Raw genomic sequence first — 14670 nt, 5'->3', positions numbered from 1 at the left:
CTAATCTCCATAACTGCAAGTATATGTTTGCAAGCTACTGCATTTGACTGCAGTGTTTTGACCCGACATTCCTTCTCTCCTTTTTTTCCTCTATGTTTTGAGACAGGGTCCTGCTATGACTCCAGGCTACACTGGAACTTTCTGTGTACCAGCTGGCCTGCCACTCATGTTCTTCCTGCCTCAAGTTCTGGGGTTTTAGGACTGTGTGGCATAGAACACAATATATTCACAAACACAATACACACACACACACACACACACACACACACACGCACACACACGCACGCATGCAGAGAAAGGAGAAGTGAAAGAGGAAGAGTGAGGGACAGGAAGAAGGCAGAGGCAGTCAGATGAAAAACAAAGAGGAAGAGCAGATGATGTGTTACATCCCTGATTGCTGTTCACACTATTATATGTCCTCCTAATTGACGCTTTGAATGGAAATGTTCTTGCATTCCTGGAAAATCAGCAAATTGATGATTTGCTTCGAGACTCTTAAAAATATAGCACCTCATATTTTCCATTTTCCTTCACCTAATAAATAAAACTCTCCATCCTCGCTCCATTATGAAACAAATAAAAACAAGCAAATTACCTTTTAGTTGTTTATACAAGAGATACAATATTTAATTTGCTTGTCTCAAAGGAACTGTAAAATTTTCAGCATGATTTAACTTAATTATAAAACCCTTAATGTATTAATAATCTTAATATAACAGGCCCCCCCTTTTTTTTTTCTCAAGGCTAGCACTCTACCACTTGAGCCAGAGCACCACTTTTGGCCTTTTTTGCGTATGTGGTACCAAGAAATCGAACCCAGGGCTTCATGCATGCTAGGCAAGCACTCTAGCACTAAGCCATCCAGCCCCTAACAGGCCATTTTTGACAGAGATAACTAACATTTATAAAGCTGGAAAACAGCAAATATTAATCTTTCCTTTGAAATGTATGTTAGGTTTATTTTATTTTTCTAAAACCAGTTTAATACTGTTAAAAAGAGGATTTGTTTATTGGAAACTGAAGACATTTCTTTTTTGACCTTGTTGATTAAACTATTTCAACATTTATTGCCAGTTTGAAGCTAGATGCTGACAATTGAGACCTGCCTTCAAAAAGCTTTCAAAATGTCATTTCATAGCCAGGTGCCAGTCTCAGATCTCAGGAGGTTGAGATCTGAGGATCATGGTTCGAAGTCAGCTTGGGCAGGAAAGTCTATGAAACTCTTGTCTCTAATTATCCAAAAGTCAATTGTGGCGCTGTGGCTCAAATAGTAGAGTGCCATGAGTAAAGAAAGCCCAGGGACAGGGCCCAGGCTCTGAGATCAAGCGTCAGGACTGGCACCCAAAACAAAAGTCACTTTATGATCTTTAAGACAATGAATTTATAGAATGAATGCATTTAAAATCTATCTATATTAGCGGGGCGCTGGTGGCTCACGCCTATAATCCTAGCTACTCAGGAGGCTGAGATCTGAGGATCATGGTTCAAAGCCAGCCCGGGCAGGAAAGACTGAGACTTTTTAACTCCAATAAACCACTAGAAAACTGGAAGTGGCGCTGTGGCTCAAGCGGTAGAGCACCCGCCTTGAGCCAAAGAGCTGAGGGATAGCGCCCAAGCCTAGAGTTCAAGCCCCACAACCACCACCACCAACAACAAAAATCTATATTAATAGTATTTTATATTTCTAAAATGAGTACTTTTTTTTTAATTACTAAAGCTCTTGGGGGAAGTTGTTTTCCATAGGACAAGACATTGTCTTAAGGGAATCTTAGGTGTTCCAGAATTCACTGCTATACTAAGCACTAGAGGTGGAAAATACTTTTGTTATCTTACTTTCTGTAGGTACCTAGTGTGATCTCTAGAGCCTCTTGTCTTATTTGCCTTGCTAGTTTGACTGCTTTTATGATTGTCCTACACGTGTAATTTTTACAAGTCCATTACTAATGCCAGTATACTTACTTATTTTGATGTTGGAGGAATAAATAAAAGCCTAACTATGTAGGAGGAATATTGTTTTGAACTGTTTTGGAGGGGTAAGAACAATCAAGCCATGTTTTTCTGGGTTTACTTTTTGAAAAAAATTAAAATTACCCTTATATCTGTCTGTCTATAATGTTTGACATAGTGCTCTAATTTAAATTTTAGAATGATAAAAAGAATATGTTTGAAGCTAACCCAAGCAGAAAAGTCCAAGAAACTATAGCTTCAAGCAATGCAGCAAAAAGTAGGGTTGGAGTCATGTCTTAAGTTGTAGAGCAATAGCTGTGAGTAAATAAGCCAAGCCTGAGGCCTGAATTCAACCCCAGTACTGGCAGCTAGCAAACACACAAATAAAATAAACTATTGAAGTAATCTATAGAATTAAGTATGCCTAAATTTTAAAATTGTCAAATTTGAGCATTTGATCTGGTAAAAAATATGCAAAAACAACAATCTCTCTTTCTTTACTTTAGTCATTTGTTCTTGGAACTTTCTTAGAAATCCTTCCATAAATAATTTATCTGGGCTGGGAAGGTGGCTAAGTGGTAGAGTGCTTGCCTTGCATGCATGAGGCCCTGGGTTCGATTCCTCAGCACCGCATAAGCAGAAGTGACGCTGTGGCTCAAGTGGTAGAGCACTAGCCTTGAGCTGAAGAGCTGAGGGACAGTGCCCAGGCCCAGAGTTCAGGCCCCATGACCGACAAAAAAAAATTATCCATACATAAACATTTATCAGTTATGAACTTTTATCAGTTCCTTAACTTCTCTCTTTTGAGTGGAGGAAACCTCACATATACTATAGCTGTGAGGGATGGAATGTGGTTTGGTGGTAGAGTGCTTGCCTAGCATGCATGAGGTGTTGGATTCAATTCCTTAGTACCACATAAACAGAAAGGCTTGAAGGGGCGCTGTGGCTCAGGTTGTAGCATGCTAGACTTGAGCAAAAGAAGCTCAGGGATAGTGCCCAGGCCCTGAGTTCAAGCCCCCAGGACTGGCAAAAAAAAAGTGTAGCTATGAATGCATCTTGCTACCTTAATCACTTAGTTGATAATAGAGATTATTTTATACCAGTGCTTGAAAAAAATTTTCTTTATTCTGCTGCATAGTGAGAAGAAATTATTGTTATTTTAGAAACAGCATACTAGAGGTAAAACAGCTTAATTTTGATGTTGTGACGTAGGTTATTTTTATGTTGGTTTGTTTTTGTCTTTTATCTTTTGTCATAGGGTCTCGCTATGGGGCCTGGGCCAGCTTCACGATCTTCCTCCCAGTGACGTGATTACAGATTGTGTGTCACCACTCTCGGTGAACCTGGAATTTTCCCTGCCTTTCCATTTGTCATGTTAAGCTAGATGAGTTTAATTATTTATGTTGGAAAAATGTTAAAATCATTTTTCCCCCTTTTTTCCAGACAATCAGACAGCTAAATGGAGTCTGAGCAGCTGTTCCATAGAGGCTACTATAGAAACAGCTACAACAGTATAACCAGTGCGAGTAGTGACGAGGAGCTGTTAGATGGAGCAGGTGTTATTATGGACTTTCAGACTTCTGAAGATGACAATTTGTTAGATGGTGACACAGCAGTGGGTAAGTGCAGCATTGCAATTCAGTATTTGTAGTCATGAATATCTGCCAGTAAATGTAGGCACCGTTTTACTGACAGTGACTTTTGGGATAACTTTATTGATTATTGAGGTCAGTCCACACAATATAAACTTCACTATCTTAAAGTGTACATTTCAATGACATTAGCACATTGTCAGTGTTAACCTGACCACTACTTTCTCATGTCTCTCCAAAACATTTTTTTTTTAATATTTTAGGGCTGGGAAGGTGGTTCAGTGGTAGAGTGCTTGCCTTGCATGCATGAGACCCTGGGTTCAATTCCTCAGCGTCATATAAGCAGAAAAAGCTGGAAGTGGAGCTGTGGCTCAAGTGGTAGAAAACTAGCCTTTTGCTGAAGAGCTGAGGAATAGCACCCATGCCCAGAGTTCAGATCCCATGACTGAAAAAAAAAAAAAAAAAAAAAAATATATATATATATATATGTATATATATATATATATATATTTATTAGCTGGCTGCCATTGGCTCAAGTCTATAATCCTAGAAACTCAGGAGGCTGAGATCTGAGGTTTGAAGCCAGACTGGTAGAGCTAGAGCTAGCCTTGAGCTCAGGGACAGTGCCCGGGCCCTGAGTTCAAACCCTACGATCAAAAATAAATTTTTTTTTTTTTTTTGTCAGTCGTGGGCTTGAACTCTGGGCCTGGGTGCTGTTCCTCAGCTCTTCAGCTCAAGGAGAGCGCTCTACCACTTGAGCTACAGTGCCACTTCCGGTTTTCTGGTGGTTTATTGGAGATAGGAGTCTCACGGTCTCTCCTGCCCAGGCTGGCTTTGAACCGTGATCCTCAGATCTCAGCCCCCTAAGTAGCTAGGATTACAGGCGTGAGCCACCAGCGCCCAGCCCAAAAATAAATTTTATATATATATATATATATATATATATATATATATATAACTTTTAAGTAGTTGTACAGAGGAGTTGCCATTCAACAAAAGTTTATGAATACAAGCATCTTGATCAATGATGTCCCTCTTCCAACTCATTCATCCCTTCCAACTCACCTTTCCCTCTCCAAAACATTTTGATCACTGAAAATGGAATTTTGAAAGGAAATTCTACAGTGGAGCAAACTGTTCAATGTAACTACATAATATAGAGAGCTGTATCATCATTAAAACATAGGTATAGGAATTGAACTGCTGAATATCTGCAGAATAAACACTATTTATATAATAGTTCTTCAGTCAACAATGAAACATTACCAGTAGTTTCAGAATCCTCACTCTAAATAATTATTGCTTGATTTCTATATAAATGAGTTTTCCAGCTATTCTAGTATATGTAATCTTTTATATCTGGCTTTTTTTTTTCTCCTTTGGTTAGTTTGGGGGTTTGAACTCAGGGCCTCAAGTTTGCTTGACTTGCTTGTACTTTTGGCACTCCACCAACTGAGCCACACCTTTAACCCCAGCATATTTTAACTGTTACTAATACTGATGCTGTAAATTTTCATATACATGAAAATATACACCATTCTCCATGATTTATAATTCAGCACGAAAGGCTTAGCAAGAGTTTATATTATTATTTTTATTGGTGTCAACTACTGTCAGTTGTTTAACTTGAAAGACAGGCAAAGTTAAGTCACATTGAGAAAATGCCTGCCAGATTCTGATGTCTAAGCAACTAGTGTTCTTTCCAGTAAAAAATGTACTTGTGAAAACAACCATTCATATAGTGTTTTCTTTAAGATGAAATCATTGTATAACAATAGAGAAGTCATTGTTTCATTTTGGATAATATACTTACAAGTTGTGATTTGATAGAATGTCTTAACAATGCCACTTAGAAGAAAAAAGACCAGGAATTTCTTATTTGCAAATTTATGGTAGTAAAAAATACAATCTCTTCTAGTACATTTTGGTGCTTCTTCTGTTGGCAGCTGTTTTTAGCCTATTGCTTTTGTATCTATCAGAAATTGGAAGGTCTGTACAAGGAAGAAAACTGAGAATGTAGTTGGTTGAGTAATGGACCTGCCACACCCTAACTCCTGGCACCTGTACTTGATGCAAGGGACTTTGTGGTTATGATTAAACCCAAGATCTTGAGATGTGTGAACAGCTGCTATTACTTGAGTGGCTGGCGCCAATGTAATCACAGAGGTACTTGAAAAAGGGAGGCAGGAGGCTCAGTCACACAGACAGTTGAGAGAAAAGGTTGAAATGGTACAAGGAGGAGACTATGAATCAAGGAATAAAGGCAGCTTCTGGAAGCTAGAGAAAGCAAGAAAATGGATTTTCCTCTGAAGTCTCCAGAAAGAAAGTGTCCCTGCTGATACCTGGCTCTTCGACTTTTGATATCCAGAATTGTAAGAGAATACATTTATGTTGTTTAAGCCAGTACATTTCTGGTCATTGGTTACAGTGGCAGTAAGAAACTGATAAATGTCTTAGAATTATTGAGAATGATTTTTAACCGTGAGAAAGATTTTTCATATCTTTAGAGGTTAACAGACCATAGTTGAACATACTCTGAAAATTGTATTTCAAGGTAAACTAGCTGTCAAATGTATACCGGATAAGTGAATAAGGTGACTCAGTATATTGCATTATAAACTGTAAGAGTGGAAGATTTATATAAAAAGGGAACAGTCATCTGTATATATAATACCTCAGTTCTCCTAAAATATCATACACATAAAGTTGAAGGGAAATACAAAAAAATTAATGACGAAGGAATTTGGATACTTTTTATTTTTCTTTATATGTTTCAGAGTTTTCCAAATACTCAACAGTTTGGCTTCAGAATTATAAACCTAAACCTACATGCATAAGATTTATCTGTTACTTAGGAAGATAGATCTATTTCATTAATAGTTTAAAAAACTTGGATAACTTTTAAATATATAATCAATCCTATGGCAAATGGGGCTTTCTTTTGTATCATTGCCCTGGACTCTGTATTTGTTAGGTTTAAACTTGTGACTGCTACCATTTGTTTAGATCTTTTATTGTTGTACTTTGCTTCTTGAAATGAGCTCTTGATCCTCTAGAAATCCCTACCTTCTTTTCTTCTCACTGTTTTGTTTTTCTCTTCTGTCCTGTTTTGGCTTTTTGAGAGAGGAACTTCACTATATAGCCTAGAACTCCTTTCATAATTCAGCCTGTCCTTGAATTCTCTTGCCTCAGCCTTGTTCCACCTCAGCTGACCACCTGCTTTCCAAGTTGAAGTTAAGGGCTCCTTCTGTGTAGTAAATTCGATTGCTTTATAATGTTGGCTTTCTTAACTTATTCCTTATTTGTCTTGTTTATTGCCAGGCTTTCTCCTAAATTAAGCTATGCATTTTTTTCCAGTAAAAATTTCTTACCAATTTCTGCTTGCTTATCAGTAATTAATTTTTTTCTTCATGTAGTTCTGTTTAGAACTGCTCCATTATGTTTTAATTATATAGATTAATCTTTCTAATTACATAATTTTTGATGAGCAATCTTAATTTCCCTTATTTCCGAACTATGTAGTGAGATACTAGTATATCATAGGCAATCACAAAAAGTGCTGGTTATTTATATTCTCTTTTAACAGTGTATTATACATTGGCAGGTATACAGTAGGTGCTGATGAACAATTTGTGGTTTTATAAAATATTAATCTATTTAATATATTAGCTGATTACATCTGTTTGTTTTTATTTATTGAACTAGTATAGATATATAGAGAGAAGTTTTGGTTTGACTGGACACTTGTAAGCGTGGGTAGAATACTCAGTAGAGTACTGAACTGTGTCATCCATCTGTATCGTTACAACAGTACTACACAATGGCCCTGGTAGCATCACCCAGGAGAAAAAAGAGCAGGATGGAAAGCCAGGAGGAAATGACAAAGCATCTAGCTGTCTGACTTTGTCAGTGTTATTCTGTGTATAGTGTGTTAAAAGTTTATAGTAGAAGTATTGCTAAAGATATGAAGTCTAAATGCTACAGACTGTTGAATTCAGTTGATTTTATGAATATAAATAATGCAGCTGTGAGATCTTCAGGTAGAAAACATGAATAATCCAAAATTAGCTTTTTAGTAAACACAATGTCCTTGTACTGAACTTAAAAGCAAAAATAAATTTCTCATAATAATTGTGTTATAACTCAGAAATCTGGGAAAGAAAATCTAACGTAGAAAAATTGCAAAGGTTGTATTTGTGCGTTTGTCTTCAGTAGATGACAGGTTGATTTTAGCTGTATTGTTTTACCAGGCTTCTTCCAGTAACATTGGTGATACTGTTCTAATGAGTGAGACATTGTAATGTGAAATTATAAAGTCATATTGGCAACATAAACTTATGTCTCTTAGAAAGTATGAAATAGTTATATTGTGAATCTCCTGTAAATGTTTGGAAGTTCTTAAGAAAGCTATCAAAACATTACTGCTACCATTTAGTAGCTATTGGAGAAAGGCCATGATTCTTTGAAATGGTCTACTCAAAATTATTTTTAGAAATAAATAATCTGATACTTATTCAAAGCAAGGTCATGTCTAAATGTATTTGATAGCCTTCACAGTCTATTACCAGCTATCTTGGAAACATTTACTGTATCTAAGACTCCAGACTGTTCCACTCAGAGCCACCCTCCTAACATATGTGGAAGTAGGAGACTGTTCACATTTGTGTTTATTTAAGAGACAGGTTAAAATACTCAGGGAGAATTAAACCATATGAAGTTATGAAGTGTTGTGGGTTTGTTGTTGTTGTTATGGGGCTTAAACTGAACGCAGTCTCTTAGCTCTTCAGCTAGCAATCTACCACTTTAGCCACTGTGCCACTTCATTTTCTGAGCTGTTTATTGGAGATAAACCGCCTGCCGGGGCTGGCTTTGAACCATGATCCTTAGATCTTCTGAGTACCTAGGATTACAGGCGTGAGCCACTGGTGCCCAGCTTGAAGTGTTGTGATTTAAGATCCAAATACTAGGAGTAATAATAAACTGGTGTCTGGATAAAATTAGCCTAAGATTCCAGTACAAAGAAAACTAAATAATGAATTAGGATCATTGGAAAGAAGTAGGTTTAATTTTTATTATACAGAACCTGTTTATTTGTACCTCAGATGTCATCTGAGCTATTGATGTTGCTCTGTAAAAATTAAGTTTTAAAAGCTATCTTGTCATTGATAAGGTTTTTTAATATGTGTAATACTCACCACTGCTCTCGCCTGAATTCCGCCCTGCCTTTCCCACTTAGAACAATAAAAGTGAAAGTCAGTGAAGATACTTATGAAACTTACTGCCTGAAACTGAAATTGTAAATAAGATTAGAGGGGCTTTAGTAAAGGGGAAAAATTTAAAAAAAATACCATTAGATGTTAATAGAATTAGAGATGTAGGATAACTTTCTAAAGGCTTCTGAGTTGTGACATAACTACCTTCAGAAAATGCTTACAACATAGTTGGACAGTTTAATAAGATATTATAAAGCAAGCATCTTTGCAGCCAACTCAAGTTAAGAAAACACACTTTTTTGCCATGTTTTAGAAACCTTCTACTTGTATCTCTCTGTTCACAATACTTCCTTTTCTTCTAGTGATAAATATGGTTTTTTTTTTCTCCTCTCTCCTCACTTTGCTGCTTTACTTTAATGATTTGATCACCTGAGGTTGCATCCTTAAGAATATAATTTTGTATTACTTCTTTGAAAGTTAAAAGTGGAGGGGGCTGGGAAGGTGACTCAGTGGTAGAGTGCTTGCCTTGTATGCATGAGGCCCTGGATTCGATTCCTCAGCACCATATAAGCAAAAAGAAAAAAGCCAAGTAGGGCTGTGGCTCAAGTGCTAGAACACTAGCCTTTTGCTGAAGAGCTGAGGGACAGCGCCCAGGCCCGGAGTTCAGGCTCTAAGACCGGACCCCCCCCCCCAAAAAAAAAAAAAAAAAGAAAGAAAGTTAAAAAATGGAATAATTTGGTATGTATACCTTTGTTTCCTGCTTTTATACAGTATGGTTTTCTAGAATAATCCATGGTGTTTAGGTAGTAGTTGCTTGATATTATTCTAGACTAATATCTACTTATATAAAGTGGTAACAGTTGGGCACCTATAACCTAGTTCCTCAGGAGGCTGAGATCTAAGGATTGAAATCTGAAGCCAGCCCAAGCAGTCCATAAGACTCATCTCTAATTAGCTAAAAATAAATAAAAAGTAAGTAAATAAATAAGTCTGGAAGTGGAGTTGTAGCTCAAGTGGTAGAGCACTAGCTTTGAGGGAAAAACCTAAAGGACAGTTTCATCCCTAAGCTATCATTTGACCTGTTTCTCTGTTCCTTCTGGACATGGGTCAAAAATTAAGAAAAAGGTACTAGGCTCATTTGTTTATGAAATGTTAATGTTAATTATGCAATATTAATATTTGTCTCACACTTCCCCACTTGTTTCATTTAAAAAACTATGTCAAAACTTAGCTGGAGGCCGGGCGCTGGTGGCTCACGCCTGTAATCCTAGCTACTCAGGAGGCTGAGATCTGAGGATCGCGGTTCAAAGCCAGCCCGGGCAGGAGAGACCGTGAGACTCCTATCTCCAATAAACCACCAGAAAACCGGAAGTGGCGCTGTAGCTCAAGTGGTAAGAGCGCTCGCCTTGAGCTGAAGAGCTGAGGGACAGCGCCCAGGCCCAGAGTTCAAGCCCCACGACCGACAAAAAAAAAAAAAAAAAAAAAAAACTTAGCTGGGCTGAATGTTCATGCTATAAAGGAGTTTAAAGGTTGAGGTTGGACCATTATTTATTCTGTCCTCTTGGTTTAGATCCAGAGAGATTGTAAATTACCTGAAATCTCACATCAGGTTGAGATTATAATCCAGGATGCATTTGAAAATAAAAATGTCCTCCTCTTTTGAATTTTCTGTAGTTTTCAGAGGTTCTATCCTCAGCTTTTTCTCCTAGCTGTACATAGAAATTCTTGACATTGTCTCTTGCTTCTTGTCCCCTTCAGCCCTCACCCTGATTGTAATGTAGTTTATTAGCCTGGTTCTCCCTGATCTATGGCAGAGTTCTCTTCTGCTACATCTCCAATGTACCTTGTCCTTTTCTTCTAAAGTATAGTTAGAAAGCATTACAGCCTATATTATGATTCTTTAAGAGAAAATGTGGACCCCACACAAATGAGAGATTTGCTTTTGAGATTCAAATACTTCCACATTTATTATTACAAAAGTAATATATTAGCCCACTGCTGGTGGGTCTTACCTGTAATCCTAGCTGCACTAATAACAATCTCAGTATCTAGGTTAGAAGCCAGCCCCAGCAGACAAATTAGAGACTTATTTCCAATGAGCAAAAAAAAAAAAAAAGCTGGAAGTGGAGGTGCAGTTCAAGTGGTAGAGTGCCAGCCTTGAGAAAAATGCTCAGGGGATGGGGTGGATGAGTTCAAGTTCAGTACTGGTACTCCCCCTTCCCCAAAGTAATAGATTTGGGGCTCCATCCTGGAGCCATATCCTCCAAAATAAACACTGACTGCAATGAATGCAAACCCCACATTCCTATCTCTATCACATTCCTTGGTAGAAGTTGTTAGATGTGCCTCATTCCAAAATCAATCACTCAAATAATGGTACATTTGTCTGTCTTGCATATACATTTCAGTAATATATCAGATGTGCCCTGAAAACTTACATAGCATGTCGACATTTTACAGGTCAGATGGCCTCCCTTTAGTTGGTGCTGTTTCTTTTATTCTTTATGACCAGGTTGTAGATCAGGAAGAACAAGTAAGGTGAGTGCCTACAACTACCAGGAAAGCTTGTAGACAGGTTTTCATTTTATGCAAAGGCGTGTGAGAACATAGAATAGTATCTTAACAAGTAATCACTTAAATGTGCTGTGCAACATAGATTTTTACAATAGTCTTATGGCAGTGTAATATATCAAGGAACCAACAAATGGTCAAGTTTATATTGAGCTATCTCAGAAAAATTCTTTGCCAAGGCTTTCCTTGTTTAAAACGAAACATTCCATGAAAAATTAGAAATATAGAAAAAAAATCCTATTACCTGCCTCCTCTTCCAACATAAATATTTAAATATTAATAGCAGCATCAAGATTAGATGGGAATATTCTAGTTTTATACCTTTCCCATAAGCCTGTCTTCCCAAATCCCAGGTGGGATTTTATAACATGCTATTTATCTGAAGTTCAAACTTTTTGAATAAAGAACTGTTTATTTAACCTTTATTCTTTTTAAGCCCCAAGCCATGTGTTTCATTTTTAGATTCCCTAAAAGCGTTTAGCCAAAAGACAATATGAGAATATGAGTACTTCACAAATACACATTTTATTAAAAAAAAACCTTAAGTGAGGTAGGAAAAAGGAAACGTGGGAAAATCTGCTTAGCAAACTGATTTTTCTCCCATGGTGCACACACACCCCCACACGACAGTTGTTACTTAGTAGTCACTTATCACAGATAGATTTTTTTTTTCCTTTCTCTTCCAGAACCAGAGAGAATATCTTACTGGCTAGTTCTCTGAAGGGAGGAAGCCAGAGGCCGCTGGGCTTAGTGAGATAAAGCACTCTTTCTTAGGGTCTTGATCCCCGCCCTACGTGTCAGACAATGAAGATCGGACTCAAAAGCAGGTCTCCCGGGAAGCCTCGCGCTGGCGTTCGCGTTCCGGCCCGGCTCGGCTCCAGCCCGGGCGTCTGTGCCCCCCCCCCCCCCCCACGCCCTGGCATCGCTCGCCTCGGCGATGGAGCGGGTCGCTGTCCCCGCCTAGAGTTCCCTTTTCATGTTTCGTTCCTGCGACCGTATCTCAAAATCAGAAAGAAGGACTGTTCCCGTTGTCTGGCTGCACTCGCCCTGCGGCCAGCAGCCCGCGGCCCCTCGGACCGGTCTGTCTGCTGGACGTGGCGCTTAGTCATCCCCCCCCCCCCCCCCCCACGGAGCGGACCCGCGCGGCCGCCCGGCCTCGCTCGATCGTCGCCAGTAGCAACCGGGCGGCGCGCCGTTCCCTTTGATGACATCACCGCGGTGGCGGAGCCCGGCCGCCGCTCCGCCGGCGGGGCGGGCCGCGCGCGCCGTTCCAGCGCCCGCCCGTCAGCCGCGGCCTCCCCCCGCCCGCCGCGGCCGCAGCGCCTGCCTGCCTGCCGGCCGGCGCGCCGCCGCCTTCCGAAGCTCCCGGGCTGCGTTTCTTTTCGATCCTTTCTTTTTCTTTCCTTCGCCCTCCCCACCCCTGCCGCCTTCTTCTTGGTTTGGAAAAAAAAAGCCCTGGTCATGGACGCTGCCTCCGATCCCTATTTGCCATATGACGGGGGAGGAGACAGCATTCCCCTGCGGGAATTGCACAAACGAGGTAACGCGGGCCCTCCCCTCCTCCTCCTCCTCCTCCTCCTCCTCGCTCGCGGGCCGGTCGGTCGGTCGGTCGGTCGGTCGGGTCCGTCGGTCGGGGTGCATGCGGCGGCGCGGCGCGCTCCTTGGAACGGGGTCCCGGCTCGCCCCGGGGCTCGCCAGCCGCCCCGCGCCCGCCGGGCGTCTTCTCCGCTCCAGCTCACCCCGCGCGGCCCCGACTCCATCTTCGGCGTGAAAAGCCTCCCGCCCCTGACCCTGGGAATGAATGGGGCCGCGTCTGCGGCGGGCTGCAAGTTGGGCTGGCAGGCACCTCAGCGCGAAAGGCGGAACGCTCGCCCGTCCTTCCAGCCGCAGCCCGGGCTGCTGGAGTTAAGCTCTGCCAGCAGCAGGTAGAATTTTACACACACACGCACGCGCACACGCACACACACATGCGCGTGCACGCACGCACACATGCACACACACACGCACACACACCGCCTAACGCGAAAGCTAAAGCCCTGAGCTGCAGAAATAAGCGAATTTTCTTTTTGTTCCGTGTGTGTGTGTCCGCTGGCGACCGTGCCACCCTGTATTCCACCGCCATCGTGTGCCATTTGATGTGTCAAACATCAGGAAAAAGCAGCTTAGCGCCGGGAGGACAGAAGAGCTCCCAGTTCACTGTGTAATCCCCGGCAGGCCTCGCCTCGCTCTCCTTACAATCTCACGTCGAGCAACCTGCCCTTTCATTCTTTTTCCTTAAATTGATAGCTTTAAAAAATGTTTGCTATCGTTGTTCTAGAAAAAAAAAGTTTCAGGAAAAATTACTCCATTAAATGTGTTTATTCATGAGCCATATGAAGTTGAATTACTGCCTGGTATTGTAAACTTCATGGTTTAACCCAAACTTTTCATTTATAGAGCTAATAAGGAAGTCGTGATTTTTTTCTTGAGCATGTTTAGCCCGCATTACTTAAAATACACTTTACGTCTCGATAACGCTTTTGAGGTTCATGAGAACTTAAAAATTATAATGCATGCCATACATATTAGTTGCATTGTGTCTGATAGGCTCTGGGTAGTTGCAGTTGTGTAGTGAGTAAAAGATTTTCTGTATTTTTGGGAAAACTCTAAATATAATATATATATATATATTCTTTTTATGGTTGCTTTTTTAAACTGTCCGCATATACATATATATATATATATATATATGTATGTATGTATGTATGTATGTTAGAACATGAGGGGAAATGCCTGGAAGAATAGAGGAAATAATCTCTCCTAATGTTAACACCTAGGACTTTTTTCTTTCCTGTCATCTTGTTTTCTGCATGCTCCTGTGTTCCCCTCATCAGTTTTCTGATAAGAAATTCTTTAAACAGGAAGCAAGGTGAATGAATAATGCTTGTTTAAACGTCACATTATTTGCTAATCAATAATTAAACTGTAAAACCAGACAGGCCACTTTTTTTTCTCTTAGCTATTGTAGCATTCATTTGTTAATGATGATAAACTAGAAGGCCAAGACTTGAGAAATTTGAATTGTGCAATATGACAGTCTGACAGAACTTACTTTGACTCTATCTCTGTAAAATAGATGCACAACAAGAAATAAGTCAAAACTTTAAGAGCAGCCATCATGACTGATACTAACAAAATGTGAATTTAATTTCTATTATATTTTCATAACTATCCCTTAGGGTTCATACTTAAGGCCTAAATCAATCCCAGTCTTGGCTGTGTAAATAGGTTTTTTTTTAATCCTTTGATAAAGACTTATTGTATTTATACAAGCTCATTTTTAATTTAAAAATGTGTATATGTAGTAC

At 39.9% G+C, this 14670-nt stretch overlaps 1 protein-coding gene across 6 annotated transcripts in view; it reads left to right on the top strand.

The window, feature by feature from the left end:
• Positions 1 to 14670, top strand: part of Clcn3 (chloride voltage-gated channel 3) — a 59627-nt gene that overhangs the window by 8686 nt on the left and 36271 nt on the right. For 4 of the 6 annotated variants that reach the window (XR_006151080.1, XM_042701726.1, XM_042701755.1 and 1 more), the window contains exon 2: positions 3391 to 3566. Coding sequence is in view for 5 of the 6 variants with exons in the window: in XM_042701726.1 (XP_042557660.1) it covers positions 3407 to 3566 (160 nt within the window). In the remaining variant the exon portion in view is untranslated. Of the gene's footprint in view, positions 1 to 3390; positions 3567 to 12779; positions 12864 to 14670 lie in introns of those variants that run through there. The other 2 variants (XM_042701763.1, XM_042701740.1) reach the window with 1 other exon arrangement.

This window comes from Dipodomys spectabilis, unplaced genomic scaffold, assembly GCF_019054845.1.
Source record: "Dipodomys spectabilis isolate Male_0828 unplaced genomic scaffold, ASM1905484v1 ptg000009l, whole genome shotgun sequence".
In the NCBI taxonomy this organism is placed as follows: Eukaryota; Metazoa; Chordata; class Mammalia; order Rodentia; family Heteromyidae; genus Dipodomys; species Dipodomys spectabilis.
The sequence above is the reverse complement of the archived record's forward strand: the minus strand, read 5'-3'. Positions and strand labels throughout refer to the sequence as shown.